Below are 23983 nucleotides of genomic sequence, written 5' to 3'. Positions count from 1 at the left end.
TTTCCAGCAACATTTACGGACCGTGGGATGAAGCCACAATAAATGATTGATGAAACAGTACTGAATGCCAATCACTGATGGACTACTGAAATATATCTTTTTACAAGGATCTGAATAGAGTATGCCAAAGAATCACTCGAGTCAGGCCACAGATTACCACAATGTATTTAAAAAGTTGATAGCATTTTAGAAAGCCAAGTGTCAGAAATGCAGTTCTGATCTAAAATGCTGATGTTTGAGTACTGATGATGGAGTTTGCATACTGTTATGCACGTGACTGCTATGATGCATTTCTGAAAAGGTGACAACAATTGAGAAAGTCTTTTGATGTGGAATTATGATCTCAGATGTTGTACTGTGATGGTTTTATGATGGAATTTGCATACTACAGTGGGCTGTAATGATGTATTCCTGTATTTCCATGCAACCACAGTGGAATGCCCAATTTAGAAGCCATCATATTTATAGTTCTCAAAAGTAAGTAACCTGATTCATGTAGGCTGTAAAGGGGAAAGTACACAAGCCTTTCTTCTAAATATATAATAAACAATCTAAGAAGAAAAAGTATTACTGGTAAGAGTTTCTGGCTTAATACTGTTCGGTAAAGACTTGACACAACAGGTTATCCTTATATAGAAATCTGAATTAAAACAGCATGTTCCCACATTGTTTGTCTTTTATATTTGGTTCTTCACTTCCTTGAAGCATAGGTACAGACCATGGCAATTGTATCTCAAGGTTCAAGTTATATCCACAGGTGTGTACAAAAAAATTACATAGCATTGATACTGCTACTAAAGAATAAGACAGCATGCACATTTGTAGTGAGATCTAATTATACCTGACAAAGTAACTTCCAATTATTGAAGAAATTGGAAAAATGTGGTCCTGTCCATCAATTTATGAGAGCATATGTATGTAGTGTTCCAGCCAGGACCAGAAAATAAAGGTTTCCAAAAAGGCAAAATGACAAGTTAAAGAGCACCTCTGGGCACCTTGCTTGTTTTTAAAGGTATCATAATAATGATCATACACAAATACAGTATAACACTTATTTATTTTATTAAAATTAGAAACATTTAATAGAAAGATTTCATTTAATAATGAAATTTTTTAATTTTTACTACCAGACAAATGTGTATTAATACTAGTTCATATTGTAATAGTAGTCCTTTGAATCTGTACAACCATTTGTGGGCATGGAGATGGTTCTGTGGTAACAGTCTTGACTGGCATGGTCGATGGCAGATGGAACAAAGGCGGTTCTTACAGGGGCTGGAAGCTGACCTGTGATGATTCTCCTGGTTTGCCTTCACCTAGCTCTGGAATTCATTTTCATGGTCAGTTGATACTTTGTGGGTGAGGGCATGCCTGCAGATTTAGCCATGTGCTGTTCTTTCTAGCGCCGATGGTTTGAGCTTGTACCATTTTAAGCTGTCATTCAGAGTGTCTTTGTAGTGCATGCATGGTCAGCCTTGCTTTGTTCAGTTATGTGCTAGTTCCCCAAAGAAGATCTGTTTTGGCATGTGGATGCCATCCATTCTGATAAAATGGCCTGACCAGCGAACCTGGGCATTGAGTAGCATTGCCTGGACAGTTGTTATCTTGGCTTTATCAATATTATTATGCATAATAACTGTTATGACTCTGTGGACGTAAACTAAGTAACAGAAAGAAGTAAAACTTGCAAGTTTTGTAAAACTCAATAAACAATTTAATTATCAATGCTATAAATTGAAGATGCAACGGGAACTTTCAGTATTCTGATCTGAATCCAAAATAAAATCCTTAATAAGTTCTAATAATAATAAAAAAACCCCAAATGTTCCATATAAATTTCAGATTCAAGAATATGCTGGTCCACCAACAGTCCCCATGTGTCAAAATGGCATTGTCCAGAACTCCTTTGAATAATTCACAAAAGTTCCAAAATATGTTTTTAGTCCAATGAGCACTCACTTTCCACTGAATAATCCCAAAGAAATGTTTTTCCTCTCAAATAATATCTGAATACAACATGAATGTGTCATTAGATTTGATGTACAACAAGAACACAAGAAATACGAATAAGAAAACAGCCCAGTCCAAGCTACTTATATGGAGGTGTAAAAGATAAAACATGCATATTATCACTACTACTATGAGACAAATTGCAGATTTCCAGCATCACAAAAAAGCTTCTATGATTTAATCCTTCCATTGGGAACTAAGTTAATTCTTCTAAGATACCACCTGACCAACCTGTCCAATGTGAAAATACCTGAAACTGGTAAACATATTTACTAATAATTTTATTATTAGTAATTGCCAACACATGCTAAAATATATATGTATAGATCCCGTGCAATTTTACTACATTCTTTATTATCTTAAAATAGAACCTATGCATGTACAACATTTCAACTAAAGAAAATCGCAAAAATTTGCAGCTATGAATAAAAATTAAAATTATTATAGATATATTTAACAACATACCCACTTTATGACCTTATAAATCTTCATTTGCTGAATTATAGTATTATTAATTATAAGAGTCATTTTGTAACTAAGACATGCTGATGCAAAAAAAAACTATAAACTTTCTTTACTTTTATGATTAACACACACGAGAGTAGAATGATTGATTCATTTTGGTGCTTGAAATGTTTGCAACTAAGACATATATATGTTAAGAACTCTGTTACCTAGGCTATTTTCATTAGCCATTTTAGCTATTGACTTGAATCATTTGCCTGTGGGCATTTTGTTGACAAAATTGGCAGTGTCGTTCATGCTCTGTGCCATTGCTTGAGTATCATCTAGTGCAAATGAACAGTGAGCAGAGAAGAAAGGCAATGCATTTGCTATACTTTATGAATATACACAGATTCAAACAAAATTTAACATTGCTGATGGAGAAAGGAATGCAAGTTATGACCAATTAGGCATAAAAAAAGAAAGGAAGGAATGATAACACTCAGAAATAAGGGCATGTCTCAGCACCTCTCTAAATAAAGCTTGCTGGAACACTGTGTATGTTAACTTTTTTCAGAGATGTGTTAATCATTGTCACTTTTGGATTTAGTAAGGTTATAAAGGTGTGCAAAATGTTTGTGCCCACCATAAATGTTGATTGATGGATATAACACTACATGACCTGTCAAAAATGTAAGAAGAAATGTATGTTGTCTGTCTGTCTGTTCATCACACTTTAGTTACTGTATAAACTTGTATGTTAGCCAGAAACATATACAAACTGCATAAATCCAAATCTGCTGTTGCATCATGCTATGACAGATCAAGGTCTATGATGTTTGTTTGCAGTTGGCCTGTACATATAAGTGAGTGTATGCGATATATTTTTGATGTAAGGTCATTTGCACTTTAGCTACATAATCATGTACAATTTTGTGTATGGCTTCCACTTAATAACCTTAATTTACTTAACAATCATTAGATTTATAGTTGTAATATTTATGATATGCACTTCATGTACTATTAAATTTGCCAGTTTAGCAATCACCAAACGTTTCAAATACCAAAATAAATAAATCATTCTACTGTAGTGTATGTAAAAGTGAAGAAAATTTATAAAGTTGTTTTCATTAGCATGTCTTAGTTACAAAATTACTCTTATATTCAGGGCCCCGAGTGGCCGAGTGGTCTAAAGCGCTCTCCGTTACGGATTACTGCCATCTCACCTCTGTCTGCGTGGGTTCGAGTCTCAGATTCAGCCAATGTAGGTATATGAGAAAGCTTGCCAGTAGCTTCTCTTGGGTCGGTGGTTCTTTCTGGGGGTTTTCCCAGGTTTTTCCTCTGCCATTAATACTGGCTGCCATGTATAGCCTATCGTGTGCTAAAACATGGCGTTAAACCTACAACAACAACAACAACAACAAATCTTATATTCACTCCCTATATGATAACTTTTTTGTATTGCTGTTATGGTCCCAATATTAATATAAAAAATTGAAAATTAGAGGAGATGAGCTGTTTAATCATTTATTATGTGAAACTACACAAGTTCAAGGTATCAATATCGTAGTTACAAGCATTGAAATCACAGCATGTTGAAATTATTAAGAGTAAAAATGACACAAGTCATATTTACATTTACACAGATTGAATGGGGCATGCAGATGGACCATCTATCCATCCTGACAAGACTTGTTTGTTTACCTTTTCATGAACTGTATTTGAGTGATCTTGAGGATTATTTTAATTGCTACCTTAATGAGAAACTATTCTTATGCCATTTGAAAACTCCACACTCAGTGTAGGGGAAGGATAATTGGCAAAAACTACTTCAAAAATATAACATTTAACAGGTGCTCTACTCAAGGAATATTAGGTGCTCTCAAGTGCTGTTATTTTGCAGTTGCATTTAAAGACAGGATGTTGCTATCACAAATTTTGCAGGGGCACAAACTGTATTTGCACACCTGGCCTGAAGCATGTACTTCCCAAGTACAAATATAAATATCTAACATGCATAATTCTGCATCAGTGACCCCAGACAATATTGTTCTCATGCTGCAGCCAGAAATTACCTTTCATTAATGCCAGCATTCATTACTATGTCACCTGAACTTCCCTGATCTAAAGTAACAAGTTCTTTGGTTGATTTAAGTAGGTAAATGAATCAGTGAATTCAACCGCTAATGTTTAGCTTACCTGTAAAAAAGTAAAGGTAAGCCTTTGTATTAGCCAAGCTGCCAGTATGTATTACCAGGTCACCCCTGATCTAAAGTATCAAGTTCTCTAGTTGATTTAAGTAGGCCCAATACTTTTTGTGAATTCACCTGCCCATTTTTAGCTTGTCTATTCAAAGTAGAGGTAAACTTTTGTAATAATCCAGGTATTGGTGTCCACACAGATAAAAGCAAATACATTTGTACAGTGTTACTGAATGCCAGCCATTCTTTCTTCTAGGTACCAGGCAACAGTTTGGAGTGGGTTTTATAGCACCTGCCCCCACCTTCCCCCCAGGGAGGGGTTAACTTTGTACATGTACATTAATTGTACATGCATGCTGAGGTTAGGTCAAGCTTTTTGTGCACTGTATAAATATGTTTATATCTGGAATTGTGCAACTTGATGAGGTGATGCATCTGATAAGTACTACAACTTTATCACAAAAATAGGTCACCGTGACCTATATCATGCTTTACTGACTTGTTATATTTTAAGTTTCTTTCTCAAACATTGTTCATGTTTTGCAGGTAACTCCTGACCAGATACTTTAGTTTGTTTGCACACAAAATAACATCAATATGATGTTACACATTTTGTGTGCGCAGATTGAGCTTGTGCATTTAGGGGATGCAACTTGATGATTACTACTCCCTCATCACAGAAATAAGTAACTATGAACCATATTTCATGCTTCATTGACTTGGGTTCACTGTCAAGAACTTTTCATACCAGAATATCAAGCTAGATGATGTATACATCTCAAATATAGGACTCTTTTAAGTGAAAAGAACTTCATGTTGACCAACATTTTACATTTTACTGGCTTATTTTAAGTTTTTGCATTTAGGTTAGAATGAAATTGCTTTTTTTATCTATTGTTTAATATTGTTATAACAGGAATCGTGCATCTTGGTGAGAGGATGCATCTTGACGAGTGGGTTCGATTCACTGCTGAGTCATATCAAAGACTTACAAAAATGGTATTAACAGCTGCCTCCCTTGGCGCTCAGCATTAAGAGGTTAGTGTTAGGATTGGTCAGCCTGGTGTCAGGATAATGTGACTGAGTGGGACATCGTGCTACATTTATGAGGTATAATTCCCTAGTGCTAGACATCACTATAAACTGTCACACTGCAGACATCTTAGTGATATGACTGAAAAATTGTTAAAGCTACGTTAAAAATCCAAATCGCACACACACACATCTTGATGAGTACCACAGCATCATCTTAGAAGTAGGTCACTGTCAAACATATTTCATACTTCACTGATCTGAGTTAAATTTCATGTTTTCACTCTAAATGCTTTAATCTTGAAATGAGATTACATCTGCCTTAGTACTACACCCATACCAAAAAGCATCATTATGACCTATATCTCATATTTTACAGTCATAGGTTAAGTTTTTGCATTCAGCTCATACCTACATAGTCTGTCTTTGGACTTTTGTTTCTGTCTTTCAGCTAACATATCCAGATTGTATAATTATGTGAGTAATTCTATCAAAATAACTACATTGCTATTCCTCATAACAGTCAAAATTATATTCCTGTGTATAGAATACATTCTAATCATCTGCCAGTTAATCTTCAAATTAAATTTGTTGGCATTAAGAAATAATTCACGGTTTGAATTGTAATGACCTCCATTCCCAGCAACATATATGGAGTATGGGATGAAGCCACAATATATGATTGACAAAACAATACTGAATGCTGATCACGAAATACATGCCTTTATACAAGGATCAAAATGGTAAATGACATGGAGTCACTTGAGTCGGTCCTTTACCACAAAGGATAACAATGCATTTGAAAAGACAACAACATTTGAGAAATCTAATTGAAATGGAGTTATATTCTCAAATGCTGATTTACGTGCATTGATGATGGAATTTGAGGAGGTGACAGTAATTTAGAAGGCCTATTGAAGTGGAATTATATATAGATCTCAGATTTTGAACTGTGAGGGTTCGATAATAGAGTCTACATACTCCAATGGGTTGCAATGATCAATTCCCATGTGATTTTAGTAGAATGTCCCAGAAACCATCATATATACAGTTATCAAAAGGTAGTACATACACTAATTCGCGCAGGTCTTTCTTCTAGATAGCTAAACCACAAGAAAAAAAGTACTCTGGTAAGTGCTTCTGGCTTAATACTATTCAGTAAAGACTTGACACAACAGATTATCCTTATATAGAAATCTGAATTAAAACAGCATATTTCCAAAATGCTTTTATTTTTAATTATTCACCCCTACCCAAGGTATGTGGGAAATATTTCATAACATTGCAACTGCTACTCAAAAGCTTTGACAGTTGTGAAATTCAACATGCATATTCGTCATGAGATCTAGCTGTGCTTGACAGAGTAGCTTCCAATTAAGAAACAGTATCAATTATTGAAAATGTTGGAATCATGTAATCAAGCTCTTTGGTTTATGTTAGCATAGGTATGTAGTGTTTCTGCTGGAATCAGAAGAGAGAGGTGCCATGCATATTTTAAAAGGCAACTCATTGTAGAAAGATCACACAAAAATACAGTATAATAATTATTTATTTCATTAAAATTAAAAACATTATATAGCAAGATTTCATTTATTAATGAAAAGAATTCAGTACATATATGTATTGGTCCATATTATAGTACACAATAACAACATAGCCATTTGTTGACTTTACAAATCTTACTTTGCTGAATTATAAAAGTAGTAAATATGAGAATTCCCTAAAATAAGACATACCGATGCAAAGAACTCTATGAACTTATACTACTTGCATGAATATCAAATGCACAAGAATAGAATGATGGATTCATTCTGATGTTTGAAATGTTCTGTAACTGAGTCATGTATAAAGCATGTAGAGCACTTGCCATTTTGGCTATTGACTTGAATTTTTTGTCTATGGGCATTTTGTTGACAGAATTGGCAGTGTCATCCATGCTCAGTGCTACTGCTCATGCTTCATACAGTGCAAATGAACAGATAGCAGAGAAGAAAGTCAATGCATTTACAATAATTTACAAATATGCAAAGATTGGAACAATATCTGATATTGCTGATACAAAAATGGTAGCAATGACCAATTAAGGAAGCATAACATAAGAATGGGCACAATGATACAATTGAGTGGCACTCGGAAATAAGACATGGCTCAGCATCTCTAAATATAGCTTGCTGGAATGCTGGGTATTTGAACTGTGTTAATTATATCTTCGACTGCTACAGATTTTTAGATTTTTTAACTTTTGATAAAAATATATAAAGCTGTGCCAATTTTGTGTGTCCACTATGAATGTGGATATTTGGGCATCAGTAACACTACATGGCATGCCACTGCTGATGTTAGGTATTTGTACATTGATAAAGTTGTTCATATTAAAAGGTGTAATTTCAGTTTAATTCTTAGTCAAATCAAGTGTTTTGCAAATTAGTTAATATTGATATTTTGGGGGGTATTTTGTACACTGTTGTCCCTCAGCAGTAGGTTAATTAGATTATGTTTTGCTCTAATTTTGATAATAATACATACTATTTCTTTAAGCATTTGGGGCAGATTTTGACAAAATGGTTGAAATCATGGTCTAAAATGACTTAAAGAAATAAGACAGTATATTTATATGCAACAAAGACTGAAAAAATTCTCTGTCTGAACAAATATATTTGTATTTACCGATAAATAACATAAAAATGAACCTGAAATTTCACTAGTTTCAAAAGGATGCCTAAAAGAAATATCAATAAATTAAAAATGAATATTTAAAATTTACCAGAAAATCAATATAATAAATTTCCAAATTAGTTTTATTTTAATGGCTTAAAGAAAAAATAAAATAATAAAATAAATATGGAAAACGTTTGTTACCCACCCATCTTTTCAAAGAAACCCAATTTACACCAGACTGTTTGAATCAAAATATAATAAAACAAGTAACCAGGCTTGAACATGTTGCTTGGTTAAGAGACTTCTAACATTTTGCATTCTTCTATTCCCTTTTCCCATGTTCCACGTTCGGTTATATGTTCAATGACGTCATCGTTTTCTTTCTGACCAGAAATATCTATTTCCAGTCTGAGGCCGTTATTCATTTTCTGGTTAAGGCAGAAGTTAAATTCTCCTAAAAGAGATTCTTTTAGACACTTACTTGCAGGATATGTCATTTCTAGCATACATATATGTAACCCGGACTCTAGCCCTTGAATCTTGTTTCTGTTTCCTGGAAAAGTTCTCTTAGTGCCCAATACTCTACTAAATATTGTATTCCCTGTCCTATCTCGTTTCCATTTAAGAGCCATGAAGACAAGTTTTAAATTTCTAGCAACCCCAATAAAAATGGGGTAATCTACAGGGGATGCCTTTGAAACATCCCTCAAACACATCATGTAAAAACCGGAGAAAGTAGTCAACTTGTTAATGTCATCTTCGGTGTTTAAGCAGTACCAGAGTAAGTCTCTTTCCATTTTCTTGGCAGCTGATTTAAGAATACGAAATATAAATCCTTCACAGCATTCTGCGTTCCATTTTTCATCTGTCTGCTCTATTTAAAGAATATATATATATATATATATATATATATATATATATATATATATATATATATATATATATATATATATATATGGGTCAAAATCATTAATATATTGTGTATATATACTTTTAACAAGGTTGTCTGCCAACACTTTTTGCAGTTTCAACATTCATGTCCAGTTACTAGTTGCAACATTGAATGAAATCATGAAAATATCACATATGTTGTGAAAACAGGGGATATTAGACCCTCTAATACATGTCTCTGATATATAAAAGTCATTTCCATTATAGCAGTAAGCAGGGTGCAAAACCTATACCCCTAGTGGCTTGAAAACTGCAGCATTGGAAATGATTATATTAAGTCATTTTCGTTTTGTGGTTTGTACATACTCCATTACAGAAATTAACAAAGATGAGTTAAGTATTGTAAAAAAGATCATTGATTCATTTTACATTCATTGGTCTCATTTACAGTTAGAAATGTTAAAGAATAGTACTCATGGTTTAATTTGGACAAAAAATAGATTAAATACTTATTGTAGCTTGGGAATATTATTTCACTCAGCCAAATAATACATTAGAGACAATATCCCACATCTGCACAATATCACACAACATCAGTCAGTACATACTCGTGTCCAGTAATCTTCACTAACTCCTAGGTTTTATATATTTCAAATTAGCGAGCACATCACTGCTTACAAAGTGTTCTCCTATGATAATTGCACAAATTCTGCACAGAGGTTTATATAAAAAAAGCTTTGCTTCAGTTGTTCTTTTTCTGGATTATCGTGATTTACGCTATACATGGTCCAGCATGAAATGTACAACTCAGAATAAGAATAAAGGCAGAGAAGTCTAATTTTTCATATAAATACAAATGCGTAACTTAAATATCAATTTTAAGATTCTTTAAATAAATTATTCTTGCACAATGCAAAACTACTTTCTTTGCACAGACGACCCCTATGTGCTTCCATGCAGATAACTTCTTTGGCATCGTGCAATATTGCTGATGTTATCCCTGTTTATTCTGCCTAGTCAGTGCGAACAATATGTCAGCTGGCACACAAGAATTGAGCTACACTTGCTTTCATAAGCCTATTTCATGTTTGTGTTATATTTGTCACAGGTTCAATGTTTTACAAGGGTCTACAATCCAATGTCTGCATTCTATATGTAATATTTTGCTTCTCAATTCTGAACCATTTAAAAAGCAAGCAGGAGTCTAGTACCCTGTTATATACAATTATGATATAAAAACAAAAATCACAAGGAAGGAGACTTCGAGGTGGGATGGAGGTGGCTTAGCTCTTGAATCAGGTTAGCTACATGGGTTTTTATAAAATAAATCTCTGAACAACATTTTATATTGCACTTTTATCTATACAAAATCATATTTATTTTCTTTGAAAAAGTGACAAATAACTTAAAGAGGTCTGATTTGATGCAAGACAAAGCTGTTTCACTCCTATTTCATAATTGGGATGAATAGATCCATGTACAGTGTGACCCCTCTATAGCACGTTTCATTATAACATGAATTCAGATATAACACGGTCATGGTGTGGCTCCTGAAATTTTATATACATGTATTTTTCTCGCACACGAATATTTTTAAAAAAAGTATAAAGAAAAAAAAACGTAAAAGGTTTATTAATCGTTTTGGGGAAAAGATCGCTCATGAATAATACAAGACGATGGTGGCATAGCTCCTGAACTTGTATATGCATTTTTCTCGTACACAGAAAAAAGATTTTTCCTTCTTCAAAGTACGAAACATAAAGTGTAAACGTTTATTCTGGGATCGCGTAGGGCTTCACCAATGTTACAAACTGCAATTTTATTTTCCTTAATGGCCGCAAAATATATCATCTGGCGATTTGTTTGTATTGGTGACATTGTTGGCTGTTTAAACTTGTATATACAACCATTGGTTTTTAAGTGGAGGAAGTTAGAGGCACCATGAAAGGAAGCCGCAAACTTGATATCAAATGCACTGAAATTTATCTTTTTCTACATGAACAATTTCTTTGTCCATACTAGTGAAAACCCATCTTAACAGTGCATTGTTATATCATAATCCGCATATGCTGACATTGAGCATGAGTACTGTTAATCCGATAAATCAACCCCCGAAATCTGTATTGATACTGATGGACGATGTTGTAGGCCTGATGTCACCTGTTCAATAAAATGTGCAATTTTTCTGCATGCAAATTATTCCAGAACAAGCCTCGAGAAATACCGGTAAGTGTATAACATGAACACTGATGTGTGCAAGCAAATATGGATACAGATAATTGCCGCTTTTAATGAATAGGTGATAACGGCCCTTCGCCCTAAAATCATGTCATCACGGGCGAAGGGTGGATTTATCGGCCTAGAGTACTTAACTGCACATTTTCCAGATGCCTTCTAAGCATCACTTTTTCCTTAAGCAGCTTCTTTTGCAGGTACTGTTCCAAACTCTTCCAAACGCGGTTACCATAATTGAGATCTTTATTGCAAATGTCACAAAATACCAGTCCTCTAACGTTCCGTTTTCTTAAAAACTGACCAACTAACTTTCCGTCAACCTTTCGCTCCAGCCATTCCCATTTCCATACGATTTCTAAACCTTTATCTAAACTGTTCGTGTCATGGTCTCTATCAACAACCCGGGATGTCAGGTTTTGCGAGCATGTTTCTTCTTTTCATTGCCATCAGTTACCATTACACGAAGATTCATTGGATGAATTTAAACCAGTTAGAATACTCTTACGGTCTCACTGGATAATTTCGTATTTTGACCCTCCCCCCCCAATTTTTAAGGTAGAAGGCATGAACCTAATTATCACAAGCCTAGCATTTATAAATTCACATTTAAGCTAAATCTATAATGTGGTTTAGATTTACTTTGAGTTTTGCTTGGAAATAGGTTGGCTTGTTGGTGACTGCTTGCCACAGTTAGATGAGCACTGGAGATCAAATGCGTAACTTGGGCTGCAAATGAGCTGCCGACTTGGCTTACGTATTTATGTGTATCTGCTACAGAGGTAAATATCTAAAAATCTACATGGTTGAGGGTGATGAAAAGTATGCTAATTTGTTATAGTACTAGTGAACTTTATTCATGCATAAGGCACATACTGATTTTTTTAGCTGCCTTGTCAGAGAAAAATATTCAATATAGCTATTTCTTGTCAAAATTGAATGTGAAATTTAGAGGTTAGTGGCAGTGTTGGTTCAGTATAAAAACCACCAGTTGCATTAGGAATTAACCTGGTTACTGCAGTCAAAATCTCACATGTATGCTTTCTACAAAAATCGTTAGTTTGCTTTTATTTGTATCTTCAGTGTAAAATTATTCTCATTTTTCTGTAATTGATCATTGCGGGATGAAAATTCACCAGATAAACTGTCCAGTGAGACCTTATCAGAGTCGTGTGCTATATTTTATGGAACAAAAAATTTACAAGGGTCATTTTGGAATGGGAGCGGACGGACCGTGTTTTTAAAAAAAAACCGGATTGGAGATGATATAAAAAACGGACTATATCAAGAAATATCTGATTCATCTCAAGAGAAAAGAGGAATTCCGCTTTAAAACGGAGAAAAATCATATATGAGTACTGTATGTTGTGAGATATCTGATTTTTGTTGTTGACATTTCTGGTAGTGGAGATCAACCGGACAAGGCATTGTCTCGTAATCTATCTTTCGTCGGATTTTTTGGCTGCTCGCTAGTAATTAATATATTTACTGACATTTGTATGTGGATGGTAAGTAAAATTCCTCTTTTTTTTCACTTAGAATTAAATCCTTCAGAACACTCATATGTTCCGTACTAATATTTGTCATCAGACCAGAACACCTGCGTCTCTATTGTCTATTGACCCTTTGTTAAATTTCTGAAGCATGCGTGGAAGGTAGCATCACTCCGCTACCACAAATGTTAAAAAAGGAACAGTAACTACAACTAACCAAACAACGGCCAATTCCTTTTCTAAAAATGTACCCAGATAAAATAGCTTGTTGAAATTTCAAAGAAAACATTATCTTTGAAGCACCGACTGTTATGAAAACGTACTAAGCAAATGAACCCCCCCCCCCCAGTCTCGGTCATGCAATACAATTATTTGATGTTGCCACCACAATAAGAAACGGGCATTTGTTTGGTTCTCCAAAGCTGGCCTTTAGCGGTGACTTCAATAACGCATGCACCTTTTATCAAAGAAAGCTGACTACAATCTTCAATCAAAACAAAGAAATTTTCTTAAAGGAAGTCAGTACCAAACTTAAATAAAAGCAATGGAATCTGATGTTTTCATTTTCCAACGTGACTGGAATGCGTTTACTGTGCCGTGATAATTTCCTTTATGCAGGGAAAAAGTTTATAATTACGAATCCTACCAACGGCAGCTTAAAATGCAAACTAACTTTTATAGATCTGGGACGTACTGAAAACCAAATGTTCTTCATCATTATTTACGTGATTGTGCTACGTTTATCCACTGAATTCAGACCTATATGCACTGTGTCAAAATTATTGAATATTTTAAATGTCTGTGTGTATTTTTGTTGGAATTACTTGTATTGTGGATTCAATGCATATGATGAGATTCACAGGTGAGTAAACGGTGTTGATACTTTATTCATGCTATACATTAGACATGTATATATCAACATTATACATGTATATGTATCAATCCGTGGTTCTCTTAATAAAGTAAAATATAATATATGCCTTCTCTGTTTTCACTGCATGTGTATTTCATATTTAATATGCATCGATTTAAGATTGTAACTGTGCCAATGAAGCACGTATTTTACTGCCTACATTTATTACTCCCCCTCCCCACAAATATTGTGGGGTACATGCATCATTTTCCTCAGCTAACTGACCTGGCTGCTTATAACACGGTTCGGGTCCCCGAGTGGCCGAGTGGTTTAAAGCGCTTTCCGTTACGGATCATTGCTGTCTCACCTGTGTCTGCGTGGGTTCGAGTCTCGGTTTCGGCAAATGTGGGTATGTGAGAAATCTTGCCAGTAGCTTCTCATGGGTTGTTGGTTCTTTCTAGGGTTTTTTCCTGGGTTCTTCCTTCGCCATTAATCCTGGCCGCCATGTATAGCCTATCGTGTGCTGAAAAATGGTGTTAAACTCTGCAACAACAACAACAACACGGTTCGGTCTATAATAGGGTCGGGTTCTAAGGCTCCCAACTACTGTGTTATAACGGGGTCATACTCTAGTTTGATTGGTCAATAAGATATAAATATAACTTGTTCCAATGTAATATATTTACAGTAAGTCTTCCTGCTATCACGTGTCTTTGAGCGTGGTAAGACAATTTAGCTGCCAGTTTCAGGCAACACATAACAATTATGCCTCCTTCGATTCTGTCAGCGGGGTTGCTTTGGTTTTTGTTTTGAATTTTACAGCAATTCCAACCCCTTTTGATTCTGTCGGCAGGGTTGGTTTGACTTTTGTGTTTGCATTTTTCCAATAAGGATATGCTACTGTTATAAATACCACTAACCTTGATTTAATCCTTTGTAAAACATTTTCTTGTGTGGGTAATATTAATGAGGTAATAATTACCTGGCACTATTGCATTGCTGGTACTTTTCCTGTAGGAAAATATCCTGTTAATGAAAAAGCATGAACTGAAACCTGAACAAAAATGTTCTAAGGCAGTGACCTTGGCCTCAAGACCAAAGGAATGCATGAGTGTCAAACCATGAATTATCTAAGTTTCAAAATGATTCACAGCAAGTATGAAGAAAATCCATCATGAGGTTTAGGGAATATACATAAATGAATCAAGAGCATTATGAAAAGCACATTATAGTCAGCTATATAGATAACTTAAACATGTTGTGCAAAAACAATTTTCTGTTATAAGTCACAGTGATGCTGACCTTTCACCTGTTGACCCCAAATTTAATAGGCTTCTTCCATACTCAAAGTGAAAGTTTTTGATCAGGTCTGTTGTGCAGAGCTAAAGTTTTGTTCAGAAACACCTTTTCTTCTTTCAGTCAATGACCTTGAATTTTAACCCCAAAAATCAGTTGGCTACATTTTTCCAATAAAGATTACCCAAGTATAAGCCAGCCACAAAGTTTAGATGAGGATGGGATGTTGACTAAATGTTAATATGCAGAAGCAATTTTATTCTTTATCAGTAACAATGACTATGACCTTTCCAGTCCACAGAGTACTTCCTTCCTGCATTGCACAAGCCTTCACAAAGTTTGGTAACCACATATGGTGGGAACTCAAGTTACCGTACAAAAGCCCCCCCCCCCCCATGCTTTTGATCTTTGATCCAAAAGTTATTGTAGATCAAGGTCATGTTTTTATGTTCCTAGGAATATAAATAATTCCATTAGAAATATAGTGTACATTCAGGTCGCTATGACATGTGTAACAGCAGCCTTGAAATGCACATTTGCAGCACATAATGCTTTGGGGGAGCAATCAATTGTCAAAAATTGAAATTTGAAAAACCTAATCTTGTGGCCTCTGTCGAAAGTTTAGCAGATTACAGTTTTTGAGCAAATAGCGCTTTCTTTTTTTTAAATGTTAGTATTCTGCTGGCATTCTGTGAAAAAGTGTAAAAGGCTTGTATATAACTATGTAGTATATCATAACATAATATGCTTAGCCTTATGGTGGGTGGAAATAAAAACATGAATACGAATTTTCCACGACTGTGACCTTGGTTTCAAGGTCAGAAGAGATGAGAAAGAGATTTCTTTGTAGAATGAATTGTTTTAGCTAATTAGTTATGCCACATATGACAAGAATCAATCAAGGACTCAAGGAAGTGTAAGCAAGAAAAACCCTACTTTATCTAAAACCTTAATGCAAATATATTATTACTAAGATTTTGACCCCAAAGTTAAAGAGGCGAGAAAACATGTTGTGGAAAGAATTGCCATAGCTTATAATAATTCATGCTTAGTGCGATGAGAATCTGCCAAGCATATGAAGAAATGTATACATATAACAAATCATTGTTGTTCTACTGGGTTCAAAGAATTTCCACGAATTCAAGACAGGACTATTTCTTTCTTTTAACTGCTGGATATTGAAACCATCACTGATATTCTTTAACATTAACAATATTTTCAACTTATCTGCTATTATGAACATATTGAATATCAGCTTGATGCCATTTTTTCTTGGACAAAGCAGACATTATTTGAAGTCTTTTGGTGGAGACCCCATGTCACAATAATCATCCATTCAGGTGGCCATATCAGGTGTCCAAGCATCAGCATTTCAACCTAGGACCAAGTTTCATAGCAATCCTCCAAGTAGTTTAGGATAAGCAGCAGTAACAAACTTGTATTAAACCCTACGACCAGCAGAGTTAATGTTTTTGAATTGAAATCATAACAAACTGTTAAGAATAATGTACTGCCGCTGAAATGTTACTACTACATCTTGCTTCCCAATAATGTGGGTTTGACGAGAATAAATTCACAAATACCTAGAACATGTATATAATGATAAAACAATACCTATTTAGTAAGTGGATGTAAAGAAATTTCAGAGAAATCCAAATTATTTCTGGTAATGACATTTGCAAATTTAACTGCCCTGAGCAAAAAGCTTAAAATGATAAGCATTCAGCATAGAGAAAACCTCCTAATGAAGACAGGAAATAACTATAATGATGTCTCAGATGAAACTTTCATCTATATAGTATAGTCTCCATAGTAAATAGAAAGAAAAAAGAAGGGAGGGATGGATTAATGAAGAAGCATATGTTAAGTTCCTAATGTAACTGTGAATGGGAAAATGTATTCAATGGAGGATATTGGAAGTATCAAAATGACTTGTCATGGATATGCTTCATAAAACACAAAACTGGTTTAGTTTATCTATAAATCAAATAAGAGTAAAGAGCAACACAATATACAAGTTGCACGTTCGTGCCATGAAATGAAGATTAGCTAAATAAAACATTCATTTTGAGAGATTACATTGTAGTACTTTTTATAAGCAATACAACCTACTGCAATCTTGACCTATAATCTACATACCAGCAAGTATAAAAATGATCCATTTCATCTAAGAGCAATAATCTTGACATTTCAACGTAACTGGATATATTCAATAGGCATTGAAGCATGGAGATGAAGTGTTTGTCATATGCAGGTGATCCTATTCATACACTACATCCATTTACCTATAGCTTTAAATGTATTCGTAACAGATTGTAGTGAAAGTGTTGTAGCCCCACTGTTCGTAGCAGACTTTGAGTTTCTTCAGCTTTTTCAGTATCTAAATAAAATATAAATCCATCGTTTTATTTTGCTTTAAAGGCACGCAGTGTGTTTGCCTTCCAGTTCAGTGTTTACGTTAGTTACTTTGTACGTGACTCTATTTATAGAATTTAGTATAAAATACTTCTCCGAACAGTTTATACAGAAATAAACGCAATTGGGTCTGAGCACATGATTATGTTCTGACCAATGGAAATCTTCCCTTCATTTATCAAGTGATGAAACTGCAATTATAGAAGGATGAATGATTCTGACAGCTTGTACAGTTCAAAAGTACAGCCTCGGAGTGAACAGATGGAGTTGTGGATATTGCTTTAAAGAAATGCTCTAGTTGGTGTTTTATCTATTATTTTATTGACCTATACCTTACAGTTTGAAACACATCATATATGAGCTTTGCAACAACCTACAACAAACATTTTAGCGCCACTGGAGACAATGATCGCTCTTTCAAGAGACTTGAGGAAGCTGACAAAAATAGATCTGCTAGCAATCAAACAGAGTCATTCAAAATCCACTTGTGACAAACTCCAATGCCTCCAAGGTTTAACTATGAGATGAGCCAAGGTCCCATCTGAAACCCGCACTTGTGATGACCAGCATTAATGGGGTGTCTTAAGGGGCCAAGCTGGTGAATGGTCCCATAGCTCGATCCAGATATCACCAATTAAAGCAAAATGTGGTGGGGAGAGTGCAGTTAACTATAATAGCTGCCTGGGGAACTCTTGTACCTGAAAAACATCTGTGTAAGTTTCCAGACCATTGTTGAATGCTGGAGCAGCAGAAGGTCTGAGTGCAACGATGTCTCAGAGTCCCTAAACACTGGAAAAAATCTGTTTAGCATCAGAGCCTGAAGTCTTAAGACACAAGTCCAGATTACGGAACACACTTTTCTACATTACTGAATATTCCACCTTTCTCCTCTTCCAAGACCTGACCCAATAGATTGGAAATTGCTGGGGACCCTAATGGAAGAGAAGGAACTGTTGTTTCTGGTTCAGCGAACTCATCTGAATCCACCATTCAGAGAGAATGTTGTTGACCTGAACTTACTTGTGAGGTGAGACAAGAGTGTCTCTCCTGGTGTCCCTCTGTGGAGAGAGTTAAGTTGGGATATGTTTGTCCTCATGACCAAGTCGCTCATGTGGTTTAATGGGACTGACCCTACTGGTGGGCCTTCTACACCCTACACCCATTTTTCCTTAATTACGTAAAACTTGCTAATTCTATCTGGAGAGGTAATTTCAGATATTAAGGTTAAGTTTGGATCCTGACTTATGATTAAATGCACTTAGCAAGTTTTTGCATCATTATAAAAAAGTAAAATTACACTTCCAATCAAGTAAATGGTATGAATGGAATACGAATAAATTATGCCAAGCATGCTTTACTAACCTTCGGCTGGGATATTTCAAAATAAAAATTCTGGGGACACAAGGGAGCCCTAATTACTCTAGCAGAATCATTCATAATACTGTTCGATTATTTGAAACAAAACAAAAGTAAAAAATTTCTTAAACATGTAAAGTGACAAAACACCCTCCCCCACATAAATCGTGTTAGGTCTACTCTTATAGCAACTGACAACATTCAAAGGCAAGTATATGATGTGACTTACTTGCAACTCCTCGAGCAGGTAGAACTACTTTCTTCTTCTTCCCTCTACCTAACAATGTCACTCATCTTGAGAAATAATTTTTTGATGGTCTCATAACTTTTTCAAATTTTTTGTTTTTGTATTTGTGCATTTGTTTAATGGTTTGTGCATTTTATTCACAATTTAAATTGATGGTAAATATGCATAGGATATTTCTGGATCTCTATACGTACCTGTCTGAACTTGATTCAGATCATCTGTCTGAACTTGATTCAGATTATCTGTTTGAACTTGATTCAGATCACTAATTTGTTCCTGCAGTTCAGTGATCCGAGTCCTCAAACGTCTGTTAAAAATGGAAAGAAGAATGATGTCAAAGGCATGAGAAAATGACAATTATAAAATGAAATTTATTGTTTTGGTTTTGAAAAGAGCGAAACTGCAACTAAGAACAAAAATAAGTCTGAAAAGTAGCGAAATGCTCCAATTTAAAGTATCATAGTGTTTCACCTAACAGTCAGTAGGCAGTAAGATTGCATGCTTACTTTTTTCTTTGATCAACGTTATTTTTTACTTTAAGAGACTGATGCTCTACTGACCGAAATGACATCCAAGACATGTGCATGTTGTCCTTCTTTCTCTGGCAAGTGTTCAAACCACCTGTGAGACCCTGAACAAGATTTTCAAGATAGGCGTTATATAGACCTTAAAGACTGGCACAACTATCATTTATTATCTCCCATGTATCATTAGAAGCCTTTTGGTGAAACAAATGTTGATATGACCATCCATTCAAGAGTAGTGACATCACGATTTTCAAGATGTCCCTTGGAGCCGTCATGATGGCCATACTGAATGCAAGATAGTCATCATTTTCATTTAGGACGAACTAGATATCAAGAGAAGTCTTTTGGTGAAAACACCATCTCGATATTGATGACGTTCTTTTCAAATTGGTCAAAATTGTGACCATATTAGATGTGACAGTACAATTTTCTTCTTTAGGACCGTCTATACCCCGTAAGTGGTTTCTTCTCGTGAGGACCCCGTGTCAGTATGATTATCCATGGTGGCCATCTTGGATGCAAGATAAGCATCATTTTAAAATATTACCAAGTAAAAGCCATAAGAAGTCCACTGGTATAAACCCTCCTTTCCATTTATAAATAGTAATATGATTTTCAAGATGGCTGCCATATCAGCCATATTGGTTGTCAAACTGGCATCATTTTTATTTGGGTTCAACCATATATGACAAGAAATTGTTTTTTTTATACCTAATGTTGATATGATCATCTCTTTAGGAGACTATCAAGATGGCAGCTGTGATGCCGTATTGGATAGTTGAGCTGTTTTAAGACTACGTCAAGTATATCAGGAGGAGTATGGCAGGAGGGGCATCAAGCCATCCTTTAAGCTCTTTGAATTTATGTCCAGCTGAGTATAAAAATACTTGAAAACCTTGAAGATTGCTTTAAATCTGGAAATAATCCTGATATAATGCTGAAAAAAATTAATGAAGTAATTCATACCTTCATGCAGTTTCTTTTTACATATGATGTCTTCTTATTCCAAAATAATTCTTGACAGATCTACCTCAGACTAAGTTTTTGCAGATTCCTTTTCCTGTTTTCGATTACATGTATATGACAAAGATAAATTAATTTTCAAAGCACTGGCTTAGTTTCGTGTTTTGAGAGACAGTGACAGAAGTAGGTTATTTCGTGACAAGGCATCTGGAGTAGAGTCACACCATGGTAGCCAATCTAGACTGATATGATCGTAGATTCATACCCGTAACCTTTCAGGTGTCTGTATGGCACACTAGCTACTGTGCCACCATGGCTCATACCTCCATTAGTCAGCTCTTATGATGTGCAGTAAGGCACATCAGGCTTATTCCTCGAATTTATGAAACTACGGCAAAAAATGAAGCATGGATAGAAATCAGTACTTTGTGTGCCTAAAGTTTGTAGCAAAGTACAAACATGAGGAAAATGTTTCTTGCACACTTTTCAATAACCATCTAACAATTGATTACCTATTTTCTTCCTTCAGATCTGTTATTAGGTGGTCCTTTTCAGCGTCATGTGCTAACTGTGGCTCTCTTGTCTCTTCACTAGGACTCCCTTCTTGCTGCTTCTGTAGATTTTGCTGTTTCTTATCCTATACAATGGGTACAAAACACACCAAATTGGAGTTGCACATTTTAAGGGAGGTGAAATAGCATTATTTTGCACCGTAGAATAAATAAATATATAAATAAATAATATATGCGCAATTAATTTCATACTTTTTTATACTTGATAGTATCAAGTTTTTAAAATTTTGAAACATTACGAAAGTATCCATCATGTTTAAAGTTTCCCCCAGAATGAATTTAGTTATACTTTTTCTTAAATAAAAATAACCAAAGGAATACCAATGCCTCCAATAATTTGAAACTCTGAAATTCCACATGACTCAAGCTGTATTGTGTACTGATAGCATATTAGTACATTAGAAATGTAGAACCATATATTTCACTCATAACCAGTATAGTTATCATTGTGAAGTTTCCACTTACGAGTGTCAGATCCAGAATGTAATCAACAATTACATATCTCAGCAATGAGAAGCTTTAAATTTCCAGTAGCCACTACAAGCATTAATTATCATTCAGAAAATAAATTCGGACTAAATTGATGTTCACAAATTGCCCCTGTGACTGGGCATAAAACACAAAACAGTAAAAAAGAAAGATTTGTTCTCTATGATATCAAAGTAAAGGTACATGTACAATAAAAAGTGGATGTTTTTCTCTACTGAAAGCACTGTTCTTGAAGTCTGCTTCAGGCCTATCACCATCCACCCCTAGGTGCCATATTTTACTGGGTTAAAGGAACAGAGTAAGAGGAAGAGTAACTTTGGTGTGACAACCAGCATTACCATCGTTGGAGGCATAGTTCATTTATCAATTATTACCTCCATCAGCCACTACAATACATTCTCGTATGAAATGTTATCAGTCAATCACCTTAATTCCTACACTCATTCATATATTCAGCACACAGGTAACCTGATGAGGCTATGCAGTCACATTATGCAACGTGTATTGATTAAACTCTGTGTGTGTTTGTGTGATCTGGATTTTAATCGTAGCTTTAACAATGTTTTAGTCATATCGCTAGGATGTCTGCAGTGTGACAGTTTATAGTCATGTCTAGCACTGAGGCATCAAACCGCAGACATGTAACATCATCCTGACACCAGGTCGACCAGTCCTAACACAACCCTCTGAACACTGCGCAACTAGCGAGGCATCTATTAGTTCCATTTTGATAAGTCTGTGGCACGACCTGGCCGGGGTTCAACCCCGCGACCTCTCGCATCCGAGGCGGATGCTCTAACCACTAGGTCACCAGAGCGCTCTGCAAAGAAGTTAAATTATGTTCATTTTTATTCTGTCATAAGTGCTCTTTTATTTCTTTATAAATCTGTAAAGTATATTGGATTTTGTAACGGATACTATACAAGTAAGTTCTTGTTTATTACGCATTAATCATAAAGATAGCGCGAAGGACAGATAGAGTGAGAGCGAGAAATAGAGAATGCCGAATACACAAAAGCTACTTACGTTTTCAATCTTCTGCGCGTATATATACCAACTATTAATATTTTGGTACTAGGGTTATTTTGAATAAATAGTAACGTTTTCGTTTTATTTCTAAATATGTACATCCTTCTCCAAGAAACGAATTAGAAAATTATCACAATAGTTTGGCTCTGAAAGTCCACGATGTTATATGGATTAAAATTAAAAGGAATTTTTGCTCATTAAACAGTTGTATTTTTTTAAGGCAGGGACATCTATTTGTGTAAAGTGCTACGTTTAGTTTACTGCATGTAATTTTTCACACAATCAGGAATTGTGTAAATGATCTTGAGTGTGGTACATGAAGTTGTTAGTTAATGTGCATGTTCAGGCAATTTAAGGTTGCATTATTAACATGGCAATGGTACAGCTACATCTAACAGTATGAAGAAAGATCAAAACGATCTTAAAGATGTTTTATATAAATCAGCAGATAACTTCAATTTCGAACATTCTTTTAAAATTAAGCATGTTATATTATATTAGAATATTTTATTTGGTATTCCTGTAGCTAGTTTCAATGGCACTTTAACACTTTTGCTTAGCTATATGATTTTCCAGATATTGGATTTAGTACACGACAGTTTGGCTAGCCTTGGTTGGTTTCCAAAACGGCAATTGTATTTAACGTGCACGACGCTCTAACAAGTGATCTGGCGCATGTTAATGTTCTAGCAAAGACAAATGAATACACACGTCTCCAGGCCTTAAACCTGTATAAATTCTCAATTACTTGTATGAATAAAACCCTGGGAGAAGGGTGTAGCTATCTGTAATAATATATTATAAAGACAAGAATGTGACAGATAAACGGAGTTACACAATCGACACTTCTGTACTAACTATTTCTTATTATTATACAATCAACAGTACGTTCTCATATTAAAAGTGCATCGTGACTGTTCCTTATTAGAGATATGCTGAAAAGTAATTTAATATTTGGTGAGCTGTGGCGCCAGTGTGAACCGATTTTACAACTTATTTGCAAACAGGTTTCTGAATAAACCACGACCACCTTAGAAGTCATCACAAGTGGTTTATTATAACCCGTGTTGGAAATTGTAATTCGTGGACTCGTGTCTTTTGTAAACGTTCCGAAAGGTAAATGTCACAAATGGTCTACTCAACACCTTACAGTCAATTACAATCTATATAAAACGTGTGGAAGACAGACACGTGTTATATTCATTTCTTTAACAATCCATTACAGATGTATATTTCTGTTCTCTCTGTTTGCATTCATTTACGCAATACAGTCAT

General features: G+C 35.0%; 2 protein-coding genes across 2 annotated transcripts in view; one reads left to right on the top strand and one right to left on the bottom strand.

Moving 5' to 3' along the window:
- The window catches only part of LOC149779083 (phosphatidylinositol N-acetylglucosaminyltransferase subunit C-like), a 246470-nt gene extending 245821 nt beyond the window's left edge, over positions 1–649 (top strand). The window contains exon 7 of the mRNA XM_089939635.1: positions 8–649. Within this exon, the coding sequence (XP_089795761.1) occupies positions 8–50 (43 nt within the window). The 3' untranslated portion in view covers positions 51–649. The remainder of the gene's footprint in view (positions 1–7) is intronic.
- A 6569-nt stretch (positions 650–7218) lies between these two features.
- The window catches only part of LOC149779082 (uncharacterized), a 35131-nt gene continuing 18366 nt past the window's right edge, over positions 7219–23983 (bottom strand). The window contains exons 3-5 of the mRNA XM_089939633.1: positions 21131–21255; positions 19323–19435; positions 7219–9219 (exon numbers count right to left, since the gene is read on the bottom strand). Of these exons, the coding sequence (XP_089795759.1) occupies positions 8639–9219; positions 19323–19435; positions 21131–21255 (819 nt within the window). The 3' untranslated portion in view covers positions 7219–8638. The remainder of the gene's footprint in view (positions 9220–19322; positions 19436–21130; positions 21256–23983) is intronic.

The sequence above is a fragment of the Sinohyriopsis cumingii genome, chromosome 17, assembly GCF_028554795.1.
Source record: "Sinohyriopsis cumingii isolate HCF-2022 chromosome 17, ASM2855479v2, whole genome shotgun sequence".
Lineage (NCBI taxonomy): Eukaryota > Metazoa > Mollusca > Bivalvia > Unionida > Unionidae > Sinohyriopsis > Sinohyriopsis cumingii.
Note: the sequence above shows the minus strand (reverse complement) of the source record. Positions and strands in the feature narration are given on the sequence as shown.